The sequence below is a fragment of the Eretmochelys imbricata genome, chromosome 18 (assembly GCF_965152235.1).
Source record: "Eretmochelys imbricata isolate rEreImb1 chromosome 18, rEreImb1.hap1, whole genome shotgun sequence".
Classification (NCBI taxonomy): Eukaryota; Metazoa; Chordata; order Testudines; family Cheloniidae; genus Eretmochelys; species Eretmochelys imbricata.
Genome location: NC_135589.1, coordinates 10660365 through 10681286, shown reverse-complemented (window position 1 = coordinate 10681286; position 20922 = coordinate 10660365). Strand labels below are relative to the sequence as shown.

At 37.7% G+C, this 20922-nt stretch overlaps 1 protein-coding gene across 6 annotated transcripts in view; it reads left to right on the top strand.

The window, feature by feature from the left end:
* PRDM2 (PR/SET domain 2) overlaps window positions 1-20922 on the top strand; it is a 93909-nt gene that overhangs the window by 38681 nt on the left and 34306 nt on the right. For 4 of the 6 annotated variants that reach the window (XM_077837503.1, XM_077837508.1, XM_077837505.1 and 1 more), the window contains 2 exons: window positions 4880-5032; window positions 14378-14504. In XM_077837503.1, coding sequence (XP_077693629.1) covers window positions 4880-5032; window positions 14378-14504 — 280 coding nt within the window. Of the gene's footprint in view, window positions 1-2967; window positions 3252-4879; window positions 5033-14377; window positions 14505-20922 lie in introns of all 6 variants that reach the window. The other 2 variants (XM_077837506.1, XM_077837507.1) reach the window with 2 other exon arrangements.

Sequence of the window (20922 nt, the reverse complement as noted above, 5' to 3'; positions counted from 1 at the left end):
GGATCTTTAAGAAAGAAACTAAAGTAGTCTGGAGAAAGGGTGAGACCCTTGAAGTCAGTATCTCCACCTAGTTAATAATTAGCAAACTTCAGGTGAAGTGGGCATTTCTGAATCAGCTCTGTATGGTATAGTTCTGTGTTTGTATGCTCAGAGCCTGGTTGAAGAAAGATTGTACATGTTTTCCTTTCTTGGAGGAGAAGGCAGCTAAAAGGAGTGTGGTGGCATTACTAGAAAACCCATGGAAGAACGGCTATCTGCTGATGAGCCCAGAATTTGAGGCATGTTGTGCCAGGCCATCTAGATCCTGTCCAGCAGGAATTATGTTTAGTCACAGCATCCTAGAGAGTTGCCAACGCTGTTTCCTTGCCCACTGTGGACAAGACTTAAAGTCAGCACAGTGAAGACTGCTTGAAATAATAAGTAATCTAGTTAGTTTGGCCATGCATTCCGTATCTGCTAGGTCTTCCATTCTGGGATTGCACTCCCTAACAGTGTTACATTGTGCTGCTCTTTCATTTTAACTACTCAGACTCTTTTTATAGTCCTGATCTGTGGAAGAGTTTACTTTCACAGATGTAAGGATTTGGTGCACTTACAAGCACACTTGTAGAAATCAGCTGATGAAATCTGAACACTTAACAAGGACAATGTTCACTCTTTTTCTATCTGTGGTATAATGAGAAGACTAACAAATGTGCAGAAATTTGTGGCAGATTCTGCTGGGATTTTACCCTCAGTCAACAAGTTTGTTCCAAACCAGCATGGTGTGGGCACCACAGAACTAATAAACTTTAGTAAATGGTCCCTGTTTTAATGAACTTTAGAGGTATACTTTCAAATGAAGATATGTAAAATATGGGGGAGGAACAAAAATGTATACTTCAAGTGTTTCTAAACTGAACCTCAGAAATAATTCAAATGATGCAACATCATGCAGCAAAATGGAAGACTCAGGATGAAGTCTGGCTTTGGGTTTATCACTCAAGGCTTTGCAAAGATACTAGTTGACGCTTCAGCGTAAGCCAAAAGTCTGTTCACTGTGTAGCTTCCCCCTAGCCAAAGTATATTTGAAGCTGAAGAAAAGATGCCATATTGAAAATTTTAGAAATGTAGAAAGAGGATTGGCTCATTACTTACAATTTTTTACCCCATCCACATCTTCCACCACTTCCACTGTCTGTCTGTTTTGCTGACCTTTTATGTCTTTTACACGCTATATAGCCTTTGGAGCCAAGTCTGTCGCTTATTTATATACTTGTGCAGTGCTTAGCCTAATGGTGCCCTGATGTGGCAGAGACCTATCGGTGCTGCTGCAGTATACATAACTACCAGATAACACCTCATCATCCTTGCTAAATATATGGACAAACGAGTAGTTCTTACAATTCAGTTTACACTAAAACAATGCCATTTTAAAAAAAGCAGGTTTCAGTGAGCAGGTCTATGCTGTAGATAGGGCCCAGGTCATTTGTTTTATTTAAATGAAGACTAGACGTTCCCTGGCTTTAACAAAAGGAAAACATTTTAACAAAGTTATGCCCCATTTCCAGGGGCGGCACAGCTCTCGCCTCTGAAAAGGGGTTATTTTAAAATGCTCTTTGAATAGCAGAGTAGCATGGGCCTTGCGTAGCACAGGTGCAGGCACTTTTGCCATTGTCATCTGACCCTATGCCTGGTAGACAATAGCACTTGCACTGTTGCTAGTATTGGGGGGAACTGTGCTGTGCTAAACGGTGCAAAATGCCAGGGCCGAAGAGAGCTTGGGGGTGGAGAAAAGACGTGTTACAATTCCTAAATAGACTGGAGAGGAGTAGAAGCAAATACTAAATTTAAACAAACTTCCAGAATCGGTCTGTACTTTTCCTTTCTTTTTCTATTCGTAGCAGGTGTGTGTAAATCTTTCCCCCGAAATTTCTATGTGAGCAGCCCTGTACTTGTACTCTACAATCCACTATATGTATCGAGGTAGGAAAAACAATTTTAAATAAAGATGATGTCTCCAGCTGCAAAAAGTGATTATTGCTGTGGTTTGGAAAGAATGTATGACAACTCATGATACCCTTATAGACATCTATCTTTGATTCAAATAGTAAATGTGGTAGGCATATATCTTGTCTTAAAAGCAAAGAGGATTTATATGTTGGCTGAAAACAGATCACTTGTCAGGGAACTGATTTTATTGCAGTTAAAGATTAGTTAAAGATAATTAAATGGAGTTACAACCCACTTGAAAACAATTTATACAGGATCTTGGAATATCAAACATTTCAAACCTGTAGCTGGATAAATTTTATAAAAACACTAAAGATCGCCTTCACACGGTAAAATGGTACTTTATCCACTGAAACAGATAAAAAGTAAATTATTTTAACTTCCAACTTTTCTGATGTGTTTACTTTTTTCAATCCATCAAATGGGGACAATAAAAGTTAATGCATAATGTAACGTTTAGTATACTTATTTAATCATTTAAAGAATTATTCCTTGAAGACTTGCCAAATTGATATAGTTAAATCATTTTGTTAATTAACTTTACATTTCTTAAAACAGTGTACCTTTAATTACTAATGTAGGTTTAATTTAAAACATTATGAACAGTACAATTTTATTCAGTTTATTTTAATTGCAAGTATTAGGATTTGTCTACACATGAAAGTAAATCCGGAATAAGGTGGAATGAGAATTTAAAGTAGATTAACATTTTCTGATGAATGCCATGTTCGTTTTAAGAACACTTTCACAGCAGATTTGACAAAACACAAAGAAGGCACCAAAATGAGATTTATAAAAATTGCTACAGCACTCAACCCAAGGTTTAAGAATCTGAAGTGCTGTGCAAAATTTGAGAGGGACGAGGTGTGAAGCACGCTTTCAGAAGTCTTAAAGAGCAACACTCTGATACAGAAACTACAGAATCTGAACCACCAAAAAAGAAAATCAACCTTCTGCCTCTTGCATCTGACTCAGATGATGAAAATGAATATGCATCGGTCCGCTCTGCTTTGGATTGTGATCGAGCAGCACCCGTCATCAGCATGAACACATGTCCTCTGGAATGGTGGTTGAAGCATGAAGAGACACATGAATCTTTAGCACATCTGGCACGTAAATATCTTGTGACACTGACTACAACAGTGCCATGCGAATGTCTGTTCTCACTTTCAGGTGACATTGTAAACAAGAAGCAGGCAGCATTATCTCATACAAATTGTAACCAAACTTGTTTCTCTGAGCAATTGGCTGAACAAGAGGTAGGACTGAGTGGACTTTAATCTCTAAAGATTTACATTGTTTTATTTTTGAATGCAGTTATTTTTTGTGTATAGTTCTACATTTGTAAGTTCAATTTTCATGATAAAGAGATTGCGCTACAGTACTTGTAATGGGGGGATTGAAAAATACTATTTTTGTATTTTACAGTGCAAATATTTGTAATCAAAATACACAGTGAGCACTGTATATTTTGTATTGTGTTGTAATTGAAATCAATGTAATTGAAAATGCAGAAAACATCCAAAAATATCCTTTTTAAAAGGTATTCTATTATTAACAGTGCGATTAATTTTTTTAATCATTTGACAGCCCTAATATTAATGCAACATAGATACATTCAACACTGAAGTATTTCACCAGTGGAATCACAGAACTGTTATAGGAAGAAAAGATGAGCACATTAGGTCAAATTGTAATGTACAGTTCATTGCCAAAATAATAATGCACACAGCGATTACATAACCCTTTTGCAACTTTGTCAAATTAATTTTGATCTCTTAATTTCACAGTGAGAAATAGTTTTCTCTTCCTAGGGCAAGAGGTTCTTTTTACTTACACGCGTGCGCACACACACTCTCACTCACTCTTTACCTACTTGTTGTTCTCTTGTCTACTCCACTTCTAGAGAAAGAGGGAAATCTAACAAACTACTTCAAACATTGATAATATAAAAGAACCAGTTACTGTATTAGCATGTAAGGATATACATAGACCTTAATCGGACATCCCAGTGCCGAGCATCTGCAAAGTACTGAAACAACATTTTCTGGATTAATATTTGGCTGGGAGGACACAATCAGTAATTTGAATTTTAAAGGTTCATTTGGTTGTGTTCTGACTGCCAGCACTGGCCCAGGTGGGGCTATTTCAGAGTTCACAGTTATGTAATATGCTAAAAAGTCATATTTCCCAGTTTGACTTCCCATACTTTTGCATCCACAGAACTGCAGGTACCTTATATAGCACATATTCTAGCAACTCACTGTAGGCACAGTCCCAGAGAGTGTTAAGTGCTATAATATACGTCTCCAGTTACTTGCAAGCGCAATATCGGAGGAAAATATGCCAACTCAGTCAAGTTACTAGTTCTTTGTCTGCAGTGCACCAAGCACTGTAACCTGAAGTAAACAGTATGCTCTGCATTTGAGAGGACTTACAAGTTTATAATTCTTTCTGACCTTTCCTAAGCCAATAGCTTCAAATAACTTGAAAGTGAATTCCTGGACCCACTGAAATCAATGAGATTTTTGCCATTAATTTTAGTGGGGCCAGAATTTCATCCCTTGTGTTTTAGGATTAATATGCCATTAATATTTAAGAGCCATTTAGCATAAACATCTCCCCACCCCTCAAAAATCAGTCAAATTCTATACAGGCTGAGGGAAAATGCGTGTACATTTCTATTTTCCACACTCCCAGGGGTGAGGGGTGTTACCTGGTTTGGCAAATTTCAGTAAAATATTTAGTTTGTACCATTCTCATAAATCTTTTCATCAAGAAATGCCTTTCTGTCATAAATTATTGAAATTATTCCTGTGTATTTAAGCATCTATATTTAAGGCTAATTCGGTTGCCCATGAGTAACTCATTCTTTTTTATTTCTAAGGTATATTACCCAAACTTGGGATGGATGTGTGTTGATGCAACTGATCCAAGGAAAGGAAATTGGCTGCGATATGTGAACTGGGCTCTTTCAGGAAAGGAGCAAAATCTATTCCCTTTGGAGATCAACAGGACCATTTACTACAAAACCTTAAAGGTAGCACTGTCCATTTGTGAAGTGTCGATGACTTTTTGGTATCCATTTCTTCCTTTTCCTTCAAGAACCTGTTTTATTTTTGTACTTTCTGTGATGGATTTGGGCCCTTTGGGGTGTCACCTGATGTGCTGGGGTGCCACTGAGTCAGCCTATTCTGCCAGCCTGGGTGCCCTTTACCTGGCTTTGCTGAGGTAGGCTCACAAGCCTCTTCCAACCAAGCACACAGGCAGGGCCACACCCAGCTGCACAGAGAGACAGAGATCAGCTCTGGAAAGATTCAGCCTTAGGGCTTGTTCCAACACTCTGGTGCCCACCCCTTTTAAGAGGTACAAACCCAGAGGCTTTAAGAAATTCACTCCCTTCCTCAATGTGGAGGGAGATATGCACAACTTCTTGCCGCCCCGCCCCCTGCCATCTCTCCTGTTAGGAATTACAAAAACTGTGTTATATTATAAACAAGAAATAAGTTTATTAACTACAAAAGGGTGAATTTCAAGTGAATACAAGAGATAACAGACAGAACAAAGCAGATTATTGAGCAAATAAACCAAAATACGCAAGCTAGGCTCAATATACTTAAGAAACAGGTTAAAAAATGTAAGTTCTCACCCTAAATGTTGTTTTAGGCAGGTTGCGAAGTTTCTGTGGTTCAGAGTTCCAATTGCATTCCTTTTCAGACTGGACCCTTGTCTCAGTCTGGATTCTCCCCTTGCCTTCCTTTGAGGTAGCTGTAGCAGTCTTTCTTCTTTGGCAGACAGGCCATGGAGAGGAGTCGTCCCGTTTGCCTTCCTCCCACTCTTAAATAGGATTTACGTAAGGCAGAAATCCTTTGTTTCCCAAACTTGTGCCCCTCCCACCCCCTTCCAGTGGAAAGTTCCAAGAAGTCCCAAGTAATGTTTAGTATCAGGTGACCAGACCACCTGACTCTGTAGTATCACAGCATCCATGAGTCATTGGTAGTATGGAGCAGTCCACAGGAAGGCCAAGCCTTTTCACAGTCCATTGTCCTTGCTGATGAGCCATCAACCCTGTCTGGCTTGTACATTGTCGTACCTGAAGTGTTATCAGTGGACATCACCCAAAGCAGTATAGTTGAAATACTACTTTGTCAATATAGTCAATATTCCTTACTTCAGAGACAGAAATAATACAGGCATACAAATTGGATAATTGTATTCAGTAAATCATAACCTTTTCAATGTCATCTCACATGAGCCATCTTGCGTAAACTACATCTGTTACATCATAGTCATATCATATGAATATTTTCATAAAGAATATGGAATGAAACGTCACACTTCCGATCTTAGAAACCAAATTCTTGAACAGTGAGAAAATGTACTTGAAATGTCAGTTCTAGCCGTCCAAGGTGTCTTTTCTCTGTGAATAAAATTGCAAGCCACTATTACAAACTGAGATATGTATGAACGCTCTATTTTGTATTTGGGCTTGTTAATGGTTTGATATAGCACAACTGTCAATACTGAGCTATAGCAAGTGACTACTGGTGATCAGCATTTCTCAATTCCTAGGCATGCTCAAGGCACACAAATCATTACTCAGCACAACCTGCCTGCTTGAGATGGATCCTTTCAGACAATAACAAGAAATACATAGTTTCTATTGGTCTTTTAATCTTTTAATAAAAGATGTAGGCAGGGTCTGTATTTTACTCTTCTCCATTTTTTCATTTCATAATGCATGACTTTTGACAACTCTCATATCCCCAACTTAAAAAAAAAAAAAAAAGAAAAAAAGGCAGAGCCCTGATGGCTTACATATATTTTAAAGAAGTTGAAAATACGGTAACCACAGTTTCATGAGATACTTTTTCTCTGATTAAGGGAAGGATTAATCTACTAGCAATGCGCGTTGATAGCATTGTTCCAAATAAAGGCAATATAGCTTCATGTTCACCTAATCTTGTCATCACTGTTCTCGTTTATCTAATATCTCACTTTAATATATGAAGTGTCCTTTGTCTATGGACTATATTCTGTTCATTCATGAGAATTGATTCAATGCTAGTGAGTCTTACTCTGCCAGTAGTCATCCCAACTTGTCCACATAGTCAGTAAGCAGCATTTCCCAAGCAAGGTGTCACAAACAACATAGATTGTACCGGCTATCAGTGTGGAAAACTGTCTGGGATCTGTGCTATCATACATGATCTGTGTGCTGTGATCAGTTTGAAAGCGTGATTGGAAGATCCACGAGAAAAATTGTAGCTGCTCTTGCATTTTCCTAGCTCCAAACCTCTCAGTCAACCTTGCCAAATATAGAAGGATTTTGCAAAAGAAATCAGCATCTTAACCTATGATGATGAGAATAATTAACCATTGGAACAATTTACCAAGGGTCCTGGTGGATTCTCCATCACTGATAATTTAAAATCAAGACTCGATTTTTTTCTAAAAGTTATCCTCCAGGAATTATTTTTGGGAAGTTCTGTGGCCTGTTGTTACACGGAGGTCAGATTAGATTATCACAATGGTCTTTTCTGGTCTTGGAATCGATGAATCTATCCAGATTTTGAAAATTTGTTTTTGTGTTGCATTCTTGCAAATTTACTGCACAACAAGATCTGTTCATTGAGGGGAGAAAATATCTTGCAAAAAGACCACTGACAATATAGCCATTCTCCATCCACTGAGCAGGATTTTGTCAAAGATGTACTTAATGCAAATTTTAAATATAGATGTATGGTTTGCTTTTAGGACTTCCCAATAAATGGGAATAACAGAGATTATGATGTAAAGTTCAGTTTACATGGCTGCCTCCCTTACTGGCAAATTAATAAGTAAACCTATCTTGCCAGCTTTACAGATGTTCCCAATCACATCTGAAAGCATTTGTTTCAACAGCTTTTGCTTTTCCTGTTCATATATCCTCTTGAGAAGTAGGACAAGGAGCAAACTCCAGTCTTCCTAATCTTAGTTTATACTAGAAGCTAAGCAGTTTTTAGTACTGTTACAACTGTCAACATTGGGTCAGTTTCCTAGTATAGATTAGGCTTTGGAGAGTCACTTAGCACAGATTTCGATGTACGCAAGTTAGTAATTTTCCGTGTAACTTTTTAAAGAATATTTGAATTAATCTGATGTTTTGTTTGGTAATGAAGCTTGTCTGATCCACAACATTACAAGATCTAGTATTTTGCAGAATTTTATTAATTATCCAAAATGATTAAATCCATGGTAATTAGCCTGCACAATTATAAGAGCCAGATTCCCGAAGTTAAATTACTGCAAAGAAAAGCAAGCAAATTTAGCTGCAGAAAGACTTTGAGAACATAGTATCATATAGAAAAGCATTTCTAACTTTTTGGAACCTCAGAGCCATATTACTGCGCAAAATTATTTAAAACATATATTCAAAAAGTAATGTTACTTGTCTATCTCCTTGAATGCAAAGCTTGTTTTTCCCATCATTTAGTGTGCCTGAAATTGCTTCCTTCTTAATGTGCCCTGATCTCTCTTAGGTACAGTTCACCCCTACTCTGATGCATGACCATTTTTTTTTAAAGTAACGTAATAAATACGTAAAACAAGAACATGGAGCTGTATAATGTCCTTGATAAAATCCTCTTTAAAATTAATTCCCGTTCCTTTTTGTTTAATGTTTCCTCCCATGCTGTACCCACTGTGTTCAGCTGTCATTCTTTCTCATGTCTGATTTAAATTGCAAGCTCTTGGGGGCAGGGACTTTTGTCCTCGTATCTAAAGTGGCAGGTACCACTGGTTCTATGAATTTATTCAGAGAGCTGAAATACTCTCAACGTTAGATGGAGTAGTCCTGCAGTTAACATGGGTCTTTGAACATTTGGAATGGTGCTGCTCTCCTCGTCTAGAAATTTTGCACAATATGTTTTTGTTTGTATATATTAACCTTTCACAACGATCATGTAGATTTTACTAGAGTAGGGACACAATTTACTCACTTGCCCCTTGTCACAACAATTGATGATAATTAATAAAACTAAGGAGATTTCTCTTGGAAGTAAAAAAAGAAGAAATCTACCCCACAAAAGAAGAATTTTGCAGTGATGGTGTGTACATAATGTCCTCAATTTTATTGTTTGGCATTCAAACTAGTACTGCATACCTAATTAAAATACTGCTCCCACCTAATTTTTTCCAAGTTTAAGTTTTTTCATGGCTTTGTGGATTTTTAGTCTGTGACTCAAAAAGCCTAATTTCAAAATATTGGAGCACTGTAATATTTTTGAAAACCTCTAGGCCAAGATAAGCAAAGTCTTGTCTGTCTGAGCATGTTTGGTAGAGTAGGGCCTCAGAGCTATGTAGATCTTTCATTTTCTTCCCATTCTCTGTTATTATCTAATAGCAAAATTGCTCATTTGGGACTTTGTTATATTGAAGGTCTAGGGTTGAATATTAAAGTGAGAAAAAATGAATAACGCTGCCACCCTTTACAAGGTGGTGCTTTCAAGTTAGGAGGACTTTTGTAGGCTGCTTGGTGTACGTCTTTCCAGTGCACATATGTAACTGGGGGCAGTTCACCCCTACTATTTAAACTTTTAATTGGTTTCTAAATCAGTCATTAAAAAAAAACTTACTATTTTTTAATGAAAGGCTTTGGTTTAAAGTTCACATTAAAGTTCTTGGAAAAAGTATGTTCACACAATACGGTACTTAGCACTTTGTCTTCAAATACTAACTAATAATTTGTTCAAATACTAACTAATAATAATTTGCAGTGAAAATTCAATTAGAAGAAATTTTCTAAATCGGCTTGATTAAAAAGATGTGACCAACTTCAGGTGAAATTAATTTGTTTATGGAAGATCCCATTCTATCAAGTTACAGTACGGTATAAATAAAATCAGTGTAAGTACAAGACACACATAATAGCTCAGACTTGATTTGTAGTGCCACAAATGTAAACCAAATAATGGAATTTTGATATTTTCAGGTGTAAACACTGCCCACAAGCACAAACACCTCCATCCAAAAAAAGTGCTTCATTATTCTTATAGTAGCACCATGCAAGCCACTGTATAAACACATAATAAGAGATGTTCCTGTCCTGAAGAATTTACAACCTAATTAGACAAGATAGACAAATGCTGGAAATGACTTATGTTGTTTCTCATCCTCCCAGTTCCAGAGTGCAAATCCAGAACTGTTAAAGAAACACAAAACAAATAAGTACACTTAGGTCACAATGTACAGTAAATGTACAACAGGAGGATTATTCTACAGTTGATATGTATATAATACTTTGGGGGTGAAAGCAGTTTTATTTTCATCTACTACAGTGGTTTTCAACCTGTAGTCCGTGGATCTCTGGGAGTCCGCAGACTATTTCTAAGATATCCAAAGGGGTCCACACCTCAATTTGAAAATTTTTAGGGGTCTGCACATGAAAAAAGGTTGGAAACCACTGATCTAGTGCCTTCAGCTAAGAAGGGAGAACATCACAGGGTAGGCGGAATGTACCACAGACAATGCACCACAACCTTAACTCTGTCCCACTAAGGATGCCATACTTTACTTCATACTTTTACTAAACTGTTTCCTCCCAACACTACTACACTGAACATCCAATCTAATAGCTTTGGGAGAAGGTAGTTGGTAATGAGATGGGTTGTGTTGAGGGGGTCAGAATTCAGGTTTCAATGTGTGGTCCTTAGTGTTATGGTAGTTGTAGTAATGATTAAGGTTTGTGCCTCTGTGTGGAGGAATAGAGGTATGTATTGTTCAGTGGCTTAACTTTTCATTTCCTTGTTTTTATGTGTTGGTCATGTATGTTGTGTGTTGTAACCCTTTACTGCTCTTATGAAGAACTTACAAACAACAAAGTTCTTTGTGTATTTATGTTCAACACATGGCCTTCAAAGTTTGGAAGATCCTGTACATTATAATAACCAGCACCACCACTATAATGTACATATTATTGAATTATGCATTACCTTTAAGATACAATATTAATGTTTGTAACTTTTTAAAAATGTGGTTGTAGACAGAATTTAAGGGGGTGGCTCAGGTAGGTAAATTTTAGATTTTTGATATTTTTTTTACTGAAAACTCTTACACGGGAAGGTTCTCTGATCCTAGCCTTCTGTTTCTAGGTATAGTTGTATGCTTACTCTACATCAAAATCAAGTGATCGTGGATTTCCTCAAAGTAGAGCTGTTGCTTTAATTAGTATTGCTAACATAGGAGCTGTTCTATTGCACGAGCTTGGACTGAAGGCAGGCCGCCTCTTATTTTGGAAGGACAGGGTCAGAAGACTTTATTTAGACATTGATTTAGCAACTCAAACACTACACTCAGCAAATTAAAAGGGAAAAACAACCAACCATGGAACTGAGAAGTTGCATGCTTAACACAGCACTGAATTCCATTTCTCTTTGTTGTCAACCCATTCTAGGTTTAGATTGGAGCAGGACCCGGGCCTTCATTCTTGGTTGTATGGCACTATCACACTGACACTGTGCAAATAAATAATTTACCCAACACTTATTCCATCAGGACTCCCAAACTGCAAATGGAAACCAAAATCTTAGGCCTTGCTTATATTAAAAGTTACACTTGTTTAACCGTATTTTAAATCAGTTTAAACTTGTGTAAATTTCTCTGTAGACACAAATTGATTTAAACCTAGCATATATTGATTTAGGTTAATCTGGTTAGCATTGGCCTTATATTTTATGTATGTGAACATATCAAGTATAATGGTCAGTGCAATTTTACACTTGGATTCTCTGAAACAAACCTTTTCACTTTCCTTATTGTGAGGATTAATTGAAAAATGTTTATGCTTTGGAATTTAGCAAATCAGGAGAAAATGGCTCTGATAGTCAAATGATAAACACTTTTAACAACAAAGTATATAGTTTTAAAAAGTACTGGACATGTTTTCTTTTCCTAAAAATTATGCAATACTTAGTTAATATGGTATCCATTAGATAACACTTAATGTAAATATTATTGAAATATATCTAATTTATAAAGTAAAGTTAATCCCCTTATACCAAAAGCTTGAAACTTTCTATATTGTAACAGTATTTACGTCAGTAGACTTTTCCAGTAATGAATGCTAAGCTGTGCATGTCACATCTTGTTATGAAGAGGTTCTGTTTATAAGTACTCAGAACAAACTTAATTACCATTTTTTTCCAAACTAACGTTCAAAAACAGTAAGAGTTTTGGCTTGATCCAACTCCTATTGAAGTCAGTTTAGTGTAGGCCTTTTGTTCGCAAAAATTTCCACAGAACCATCATAACACATGAATCAGTTCAGCAGGATAGGGGACCATGAGTAACTCATAGGTTGGCAGTAGAGGAGAATAGGGAGCTCTGCATAAACAATGGTCTTTAGGAAAAATTAATGACATTTTTAATGCTATGAACTGACTTACATTTCCTTTGCAAAGAAAACTTCTAGATACCCGTAAAAAAAAAAAAAAAAAAAGGTAAAATTGATTGTTTCTAGGTGTCCCTCCATCCCCACACCCTCACCCCAAAGCATGAGGGATTGCACAAGCCCCAGAAGCTAGATCTGATCATGGTAAAGATGGTTATAATGTAGATGCCAGGAACCTTGCATCTCTTGAGTTCTTCCAGCATATGAGGGTAAAATAGTTTTTTTTCCCCTTCTTTGGCTCAGGTGGAACTTAAAATAAGAAGTTGAGATCCCCGTTGCTCTAACCTAATTACTTTAAAATTATAAACTATTTCTGGCACCATATTATTCTTCAGCCACTGAAAAGGGTAGTTGCAGTCACAAGGAAGAAAGGCATTTGTATCTAGGGCCAATGGATTTTATTCCCACACTTGAGTAGAATTGTTCCGAATGGAGAAATGTTTGGGAGATTATTTGAAAAATATTAGGTACAGAAGTATTTCCCCCTTTTACTCTGCTCAAGTTGGGAAAATCTTTAAGGGGATTCACTAAAAAGTGTATGATCCTGATGATGCTATTTAAGACCACATAAAATTACCTGTAAAATTATCAATTCTAGTTTTGAGCAGCATGGTAATGGCACTGGGACATCAGAGTAGTAATCGCAATGACCTGTGTTTAGTTCAATTTCTTGTTCCTTTCCTTTCCTTTTTTCTTTTTGAGTTTGTGTTGCATAAAGACTTAGAAATAAGTATGGAATGGCACACAATTCTCTTATTATTGGGCTTAATTCAGGGGGACTCCAGAAACATGTAGTAATTGCCTTTCATTTTCCTCTCTTCCTCTTTCTCTGTTGTAAACTTTTCCAGTCAATGTATTCCTGAAATTAAGTTCCAAACTGTCAACTTCAATAGATGGCTGTTTCTATATGGGTTTCTACTATATGTAGACATTTCTTACTCTTTTTTTGTTGTATTACAGACAAGACTGTCTTGTTTGTGTAATGTAAATAGTTGCAGTTAAATCTACTAAAATGAAGAAAACATTTTAAAATGACAGTATATAGTTAAAGATATCTGTTAAAGATTGTATATCCTGAGTTTAGAAACTGCATTTTTTAAAGAAATATATGTAATATATAGATGCAGATCAAACTTTAAAATGTAAGCACAATTACTCCTCAGTAAAATTTTGCTCAGCTTAACCTGAACTTTCAAATACCTTTTCAAAATTTTGTTTTTATAAAAAAAACAGTAGATTGGGGAGAAATAATCTAGAAACAGTGTCATCATTTCCCCCTGCTAGGGCGAAAATGAGTTAACAGGCTTCCTTTATCCTATATCTGAATTTAACATCTTCTATGACCTACTTTCTCTGCCCTACCTTCCTTTTTAATAACAGAGCCAGCTTTTAAAATCATCTTCAAATCAAAACTGCAGCATTTTCCGCATAAACTGAGCTCATAACAGGGTGGGCGATTAGAGATCACTGTTTGCCGTGTCAGGTTTAAAGGAAGCGTGATGAAGCTGTAGCTCAGGAAAGCTTTATGCTCAAATAAATGCGTTGGTCTCTAAGGGGCCCCAAGTCCTCCCGTTCCTTCTGCGTTTGCCAAACAAGTGCAGTCGCTTTAAACGCCGATTCCCCCTGGAAAGCCTGTTCTCAGCCAGGAGCCAGTGCCCTGGGGTTGGACGCCTGCAGTCCTCCTCCCAGCAGGGGGCGCTCGGTGCAAGCCGTTCCCCTGCTCTCGGCGGCGCCGCCGCCGCCCCTGCGTGCCCCGGCCCAGCCGGGAAGGGTTAAAGAGTTCTTCCGGTTTGGTCCGTCCGGCCGTGAGGCAATAGGCGCTCGGCGCAGAGCACAGCTGTTTGCCGTCCCCGCGGCGAGCTCCACGCCCTCTGGCCCTGAGCCTGCTCCGCGGCCTTGCGCGAACAACCCTCCCGCTGATTGGCGTTGCCTTTCTCTCTCTGCCGCCCCCCCCAGCCAATTGAGCCCGGCGACGAGCTGCTGGTCTGGTACAATGGGGAAGACAACCCAGAGATAGCAGCTGCTATTGAGGAAGAGCGAGCCACCCACCGGAGCAAGAAGAACTCCCCGAAAGCCAAGAAAGGTAAGCGCTGCCTCCCGCCCCGCAGCCCCCCCCCCCTCCCGCCGCAGCCCGGCCGGAGCTCGCCCCAGATCGAAATGGAAACGCGCGCCGGGGGCCTGGAGTGAAACTTGCAAACTTTGGCCGATCCCCCCCCCCCCTCCCCCCTCCTGCTCGATCAGTAGCCACCGCAGGACTTCGCAGCCAGGAGTAAGTATGTCCGGGTGACCTTTTCCAGACTCCGCCGCCTGCTCGGCGAAGCCGCTCTGAGTTAAAGGGACCCGTCCCCGCGTCCCGTCCCGTCCCGTCCCGTCCCCTCCCGCGAAGTCACCCGGGCGTGCCCGCACTCTCGCCTTTTGAAAGTCGAGCCGGAATTCTTGGCTACTTTTTGTCGCGTTTGTGGCTTTCTAGCGCTGAACATAGACAATAGGAAACGCGCAGGAAGGGGCGGAATCGTGGATTGGCGATGGGAATATTCACGTTTTAACTTTGTCCTAATTAAAAAAAAAAAAAAATTTAAAACTTGAGGAAAATGTGATTTTTAGAAATAGATAACAACTGGGTTGTGGGTTTTTTTTTTTTTTTAACACCTAGGTATTTTTATGATTTGCAAGGTGGTATATTAAATAGCAATACTTCCCATTTGCAGCTTTTGGTGGCTAGCTGACATTTTAGAATGGATTAAGGTAAATTGCAGGCCTCACTAGATGAATTCGGACAGATGATGAGAAGAGCACTGTAAGAAGAGCAGTAGTTGTACTCTTACAAGTAGGCTTGTAAGAAGAGCAGTAGTTAACTTAAAGCCCACAGTTTTAAGCTTAGTTCTTAATCTGCTTCTGAGCTCCACTGACGTTCAGGTGGTGATACATTCAATGTTACCAAATACTATGCTAACATTTTCATTTCCTTGGTGTGTTAACATCATTATAAGAACATAAGATGTGTTCGCACCACAACTCTTAAGACTCGGTCAGTATTTTTTTTTTTAAATGTAAGTTCTTTCCACGTGAGTGGGGTTGCTGTTAACTTTCTGCGTGCATATAATTTTATCATGCAAAGTGTCTACCGAGCAATAATTTTCTTTTACAAATTATAAAAAGCTGTTCAGCAGTAGACGTGAAAAATGCAGATGTTGATTCACAAGTTTTAACTTTTAGGACAGTAGCAATTTTGTGGCTTATGACAACGTGCAGCCTGAAAATATGAATGATTGCTTTTGGCTAATTTTTTGAAGAGTTTAGGATAGGCGGAGAATAATTTTGGGGGGCATAGGGATTATTTAATTTATAAGTAGGATATACTGAATATGTCTTAATTTTTCCATACATCATTTAATAAAGATGTCAAAATTGTTGACTTTAATGTGCCTCTAGGAGAGCCAGGTTGATATGTGTGCCTGTATTTAGCTGGGTTTTTTATTCAATTATTTTAGGTCAAAATTGCATTTTTTAAGGGTGATGATACTCAGTTTAACAATGTTAAGGACTAAAGAAAAAGTAAATATATACAGGAATGTGCATGTGTGTTGCTGCTGTTTTTGTTTTAGGAATATATATTTTGTAAGATTCTTGAATGTGTTTCAAATGAACCAATAAAAAAAGGTAGTGAAATTTTGAAATGGAATCATACCTGTAATATCCTCTTTAAATACAAATTTATAACCTAGTCCTGCTTGTGCTGAAGTTGACTGTAAAGCTCATATTGGAAGCAGGAGCAGGGCTTTTGGAAAATGAAAATTTTTGTCCTTAATTCAAGTTTATTTTAGCATTGGGAGAAGCATTAAATGAATGTTGAGGTCGCAGTAAGTAACAAAAATCTAAAATTCAAACACTGATTTTTATTTTGATGACAGTGGTAAAACACCTCTTTAGCACATACTTAGCAAGAATTGTTTAAGTCCATTAAAGGCAGATTTATGCTTTTTAATAAATGTGCATTCTCCTGGTAAAATACAGTTTTGGTCTGCATGTTATTTACCCAATAGGCAATAACGGTAATCTCAGAGTTTTATTTATTATTTTTTTTAAATCACAAAAGCCAGGAGTGGAACATTTCCAAGATACTGAAATTGTATTTGTATTAATGCAATTGTGGACAAATCTTCACTAACTAACCTCACAGTTCCTGAAATTGTTGTTACTTCCCAATACTAACAGTTTGGGATTATTAACTGTTCGTGTCTGGACAAAGTTTTAATTAGAAATAATCACATAGAGGACATTATCTCTATTTTGTATATTTAAAAACCTCTGATCCCAGGCTCTAGGCACTTAACAAATTAACAGAACCACAATCTATCGAAAAACCAAAATTTAAAAAAAAAAGGTAACTGTTTGTAAAAGGTTATTTGTGTGTGGAATTATACTCTTTGGTCACTAGGTAAAAGTAGAACAAATTCATCACAAAGAATTGCCAACCCTTAAGACTTCATAATTCATGCTTTAAATGATATAGCACATCCACATCTAGATGCATGGTGGGTAGCTCCCTGAAAACATCTGCTCAATATGTAGTAACAGTCGAAAAAAAGCTAACAGAATGTTCGGAACCATTAGGAAAGGGAAAGGTGATAAAACAGAAAATACCATAATGCCACTTTATAAATCCATGGTACGCTCACACCTTGAATACTGTGTGCAGTTTTGGTTGCCTCCTCTTAAAAAAAAAAAATTGCATTAAAATTGGAAAAGGTATAGAGAAGGGCAATGAAAATGATTAGGGGTATGGAACAGCTTCCATATGGGAAGATATTAAAATGACTGGGATTGTTCAACTTAGAAAAGGGACGGCTAAGGGGGGATATGATAGAGGTCCTTAAATTTTGAGTGCTCTGGAGAAAAAGAAAAGGTGTATGTTGTTTACCCTCCCTTCCCTCCCCCCCCCCGCCCACCCCAAGAACCAAGGGTGACCCGATGAAATTCATAAGCAGCTTTAAAATAAACAAACAAACAAACAAAAAAGTACTTTGCGCAGTCACAGTGCACGGTCCACCTGTGGAACTCATCGCCATGGGATGATATGAAGGCCAAAAGTATAATTAAGTTCAAAAAAGAATTAGATAAGCTCATGGAGGATAGGTCCATCAGTGGCTATTAGCCAAAATGATCAGGGATGCAACCCCAACCTCTGGGTGTTCGTAACCTTCTGACTGTCAGAAGCTGGGAGTGGACAACGGAGGATAGATCGCTCGAAATTGCCCTGCTCTGTTCATTCCCCCTGAAGCAACTGACACTGCCACTGTCAGAAGACAGGATATTAGGTGAGACAGACCATTATCTGTCCCACTAGAGTCATTTTTGTGGTCGGTGTGCCGTACTTTCCATCCTTTTTGTGCTCAACCATGAGTTCTATTCCTTGTTCTGTTTGTTTTTGTTAACAAATTTTGTTGGAAAAATTTTAAAGGAGGAAAAAGGTGTGCACAATCTGTTACATCAGTATTTGTAATAGTGTGTTGCTATTCAAGCTAACTTACATGTAAGTAATACAGTATTTTTGGCTTTCTTTGGGAGCAACAGCCATAGTACGGTTGCAAAATGGTTTCCAGTATTACCGCCTGTCTTTTTTCTCTCTCTCTCTCTCTCTCGCACTCACCCTCCCCCTTTCTGGAAATTGTATGTTGTGTCTGAAATTATTCAAGCTTGATCTCAGCCCAGAGGTTGAGCTTTTATGGAAAAGTTAGGAAGTTACAACCCGTCATTTGTGAATTCAGCAATGATGGAAAAAGAAGAGTAACTTTCCCTTTTGAAAAAATGCTACCCCCAGTTGTTTAAAAGATACTGTATTACGTGACTGTAGTTGGTAGAAATGGAAGCCGAAATGTCAGATAATTTTATACGTTAATTCCTACTTTACCAAAGCTGCGGTTTGGTTCCTCAGGAGAGTTGTGAAATTTGAATGATCATTAGAAACCTGACCAGGATAGTTAACTGCACTTGACGTTCTGTATTCTGAGCTACAGAGTTTATCACCTTCATAGATCTTAAATATAGCAATAACTCTTTAGGAAATATAAAAGCATATAGTTTAAACGGCTATGAATGAGTTAGTAAATATGCCTTTTTTTTTTTTTTTTTACAAAAGAGACATTTTGACTGTTTAAAATGTAAACAAAAAAATACTATAAACAGTCTTTATTTTTTAACAGTATCTTTTTATTCAGCTCGCTAAATAAATTTTTACAACACGTATTTGCATGTTTGTATTCAATTAAACAACTATCCCCTTGGGTTTTAACCAGTGTAATGCATTTAGTGGGCAAGAACTATCTTTAACTAGTCATTGGATTTTGAACAATTTGCAATAAACAATTAATTGTCTTTAGATTTTATTTAGCCAACTGATTATTTCAGAAGTGTGATTGTAATAGTTAGCTAACAAATTAATACCTTTTCCAAATTATCATAGAAACTCCATTGTGAATTTCCAAATAAACCCGCAGTCTCCTCTCAAACAAAGTCTGTTTCAACAGTGGTTTCTGTTAGTGTGAGGTTGGAATTATTCACTTCGTAAAATTCAGTTGGCAATTAAGCATGGCAGGGAGAGGTTGAGATAGGTGCAAAGGATAATATTGAAATTATATATTCTCCACTGATTCTCTCTGGCCTCAGTCTGATCTCTGATTCCAAGCAGTCATTGATGGTGGTATTATTATAATCCCTCTTAAAGGAAACACTGGAGGACCTCTGGTATTCCCCAATTTATCCTGATGTTTCCTGTTGCCTTTGCAACCGTTTTGTTTATGCCTAGGCTATGCCTCACAGAATTCCATCTTCACTTTATATACTCTCTCAGCCTCTTTACCTATCACTTCTGATCATACAGCCCAGCTTCAGTATCTGCCTCCTTCTTAGAACTCCACTTCCGAAATGAGATACAAGAAGATGTAAACATGCAAACAGCTAGTGTCTGATTAACTTCTAGCTCTTCAGATTAAAATGCATGATTTACCATTTTTCTTAACGCTTCATGTCAGCCTAGGAGTTGCTCGGAAGAGTTCCCGAAAAGAGTTCAGAATCAATTATTTCTTTATTCTTTATATATACTTGAAACTTTGCATGTAAAAAAGACAGTACGGATGTGGAGTGTGTATTCTAGGTTTGGGGGAAAATTCAGAGTAAATAAGTAAATAAGCAACTGAAAAATCTCTTTTGAGCTTTCTTAGGTGGCATCTAAAATTTTTCTCGGCATTTTCTCACCTAATGAAGCAGCAGCATCTTTGTGACATATATAGGAAAACGTGAGAACTCTAGATTTGAATGTGACAGCAGGTGGGACTGGGACAATTTACATGAGAAGATTGTTTCAGTGAGGCCACAACCTGCAGAAAAATTCTCTAAGAAGCATATGTTAAGCTGAATTCTGTAAATTCCAAACGTTCGTTAGAAAAAAGCTTAACTTTTTTTTATTTTTCTGTTGTGGTAATACAACCATCAGAATTTTAAAGTGAGGTGTTTTTGACTTTCCTAACCCAGGATTGCAGAAAACTGTCTCAAGCCAAACAATGGCATTAACATAGGCTACTTCTTTGCATTTAATTTTTTTAAGAAAGGTAAAAGTTTACAACTACGTCAGGTAAGTAGGATAGTTGTTAATTACTCTATCTTCTCTTAGCTTATTTTCCCCCTCTACACAGCACACTTTAGGTGTATTAAAATTAATGAATAATACAAAAGTTGGAGCCCTTAGCCAAGGACAGCATCTGCCCATTTCTAGATGCTGAGGGTGAGGGTTGGTTTCACATAAGGGCACTACCTCATTAAACAGAGGCAGCTCCCCATATTTTATACCAGTTTTGGGGTGTATGTGTAGGTTTAATCATCTAGACATTCAGTGTCTGATACATTATTCAGTTCCTGTATATAGGAGCATGGGGGGAGGTGAAGGTGTATGGGGTAAGTTTAAAAAAACGGTGTTATAGAAGGGAGAAGAAAGGAGAGATAAATATAAAGGAGGTGGCAGAGAAGTCAGTGCAAAGAAAAGGGTGAGAGAAGGAAAATGTGATACACTGAAAACTGTGCAGGAAGAAATGCATCATGGTTTTTTAAAGAAAAGCAGAGAAACCTTGCTTGGCTACACTTCAGTTAAGATACCATACCAAAAGCAAGAGAGATGCAATCAGTTGCATTATAAAGTAGTGGTAAATAAAAAGTGGATTGACAATATACAATTAAATACAGTACGTAACTGTTTTATTTCTTTAAATTACAGTAGGATGGTTGGAGAGAGCATGTATATTTCACTCTTGTAACAAGCCATTTTTTTAGAATTCTGGGTAAATTTATCAAGCCCTTGATAAGACTAGAAGATGGATTTCATGCTTGTGCTTTTTCTAATATTTATTTCAATTATTAGTGTGTGTGCGTGTGTGTGTATCTATTATTGGTTTGGTGGGTAAACCTCCTCTTATGGAACCAAGGGCTTTTAAGCTTTCATTATATTTCAC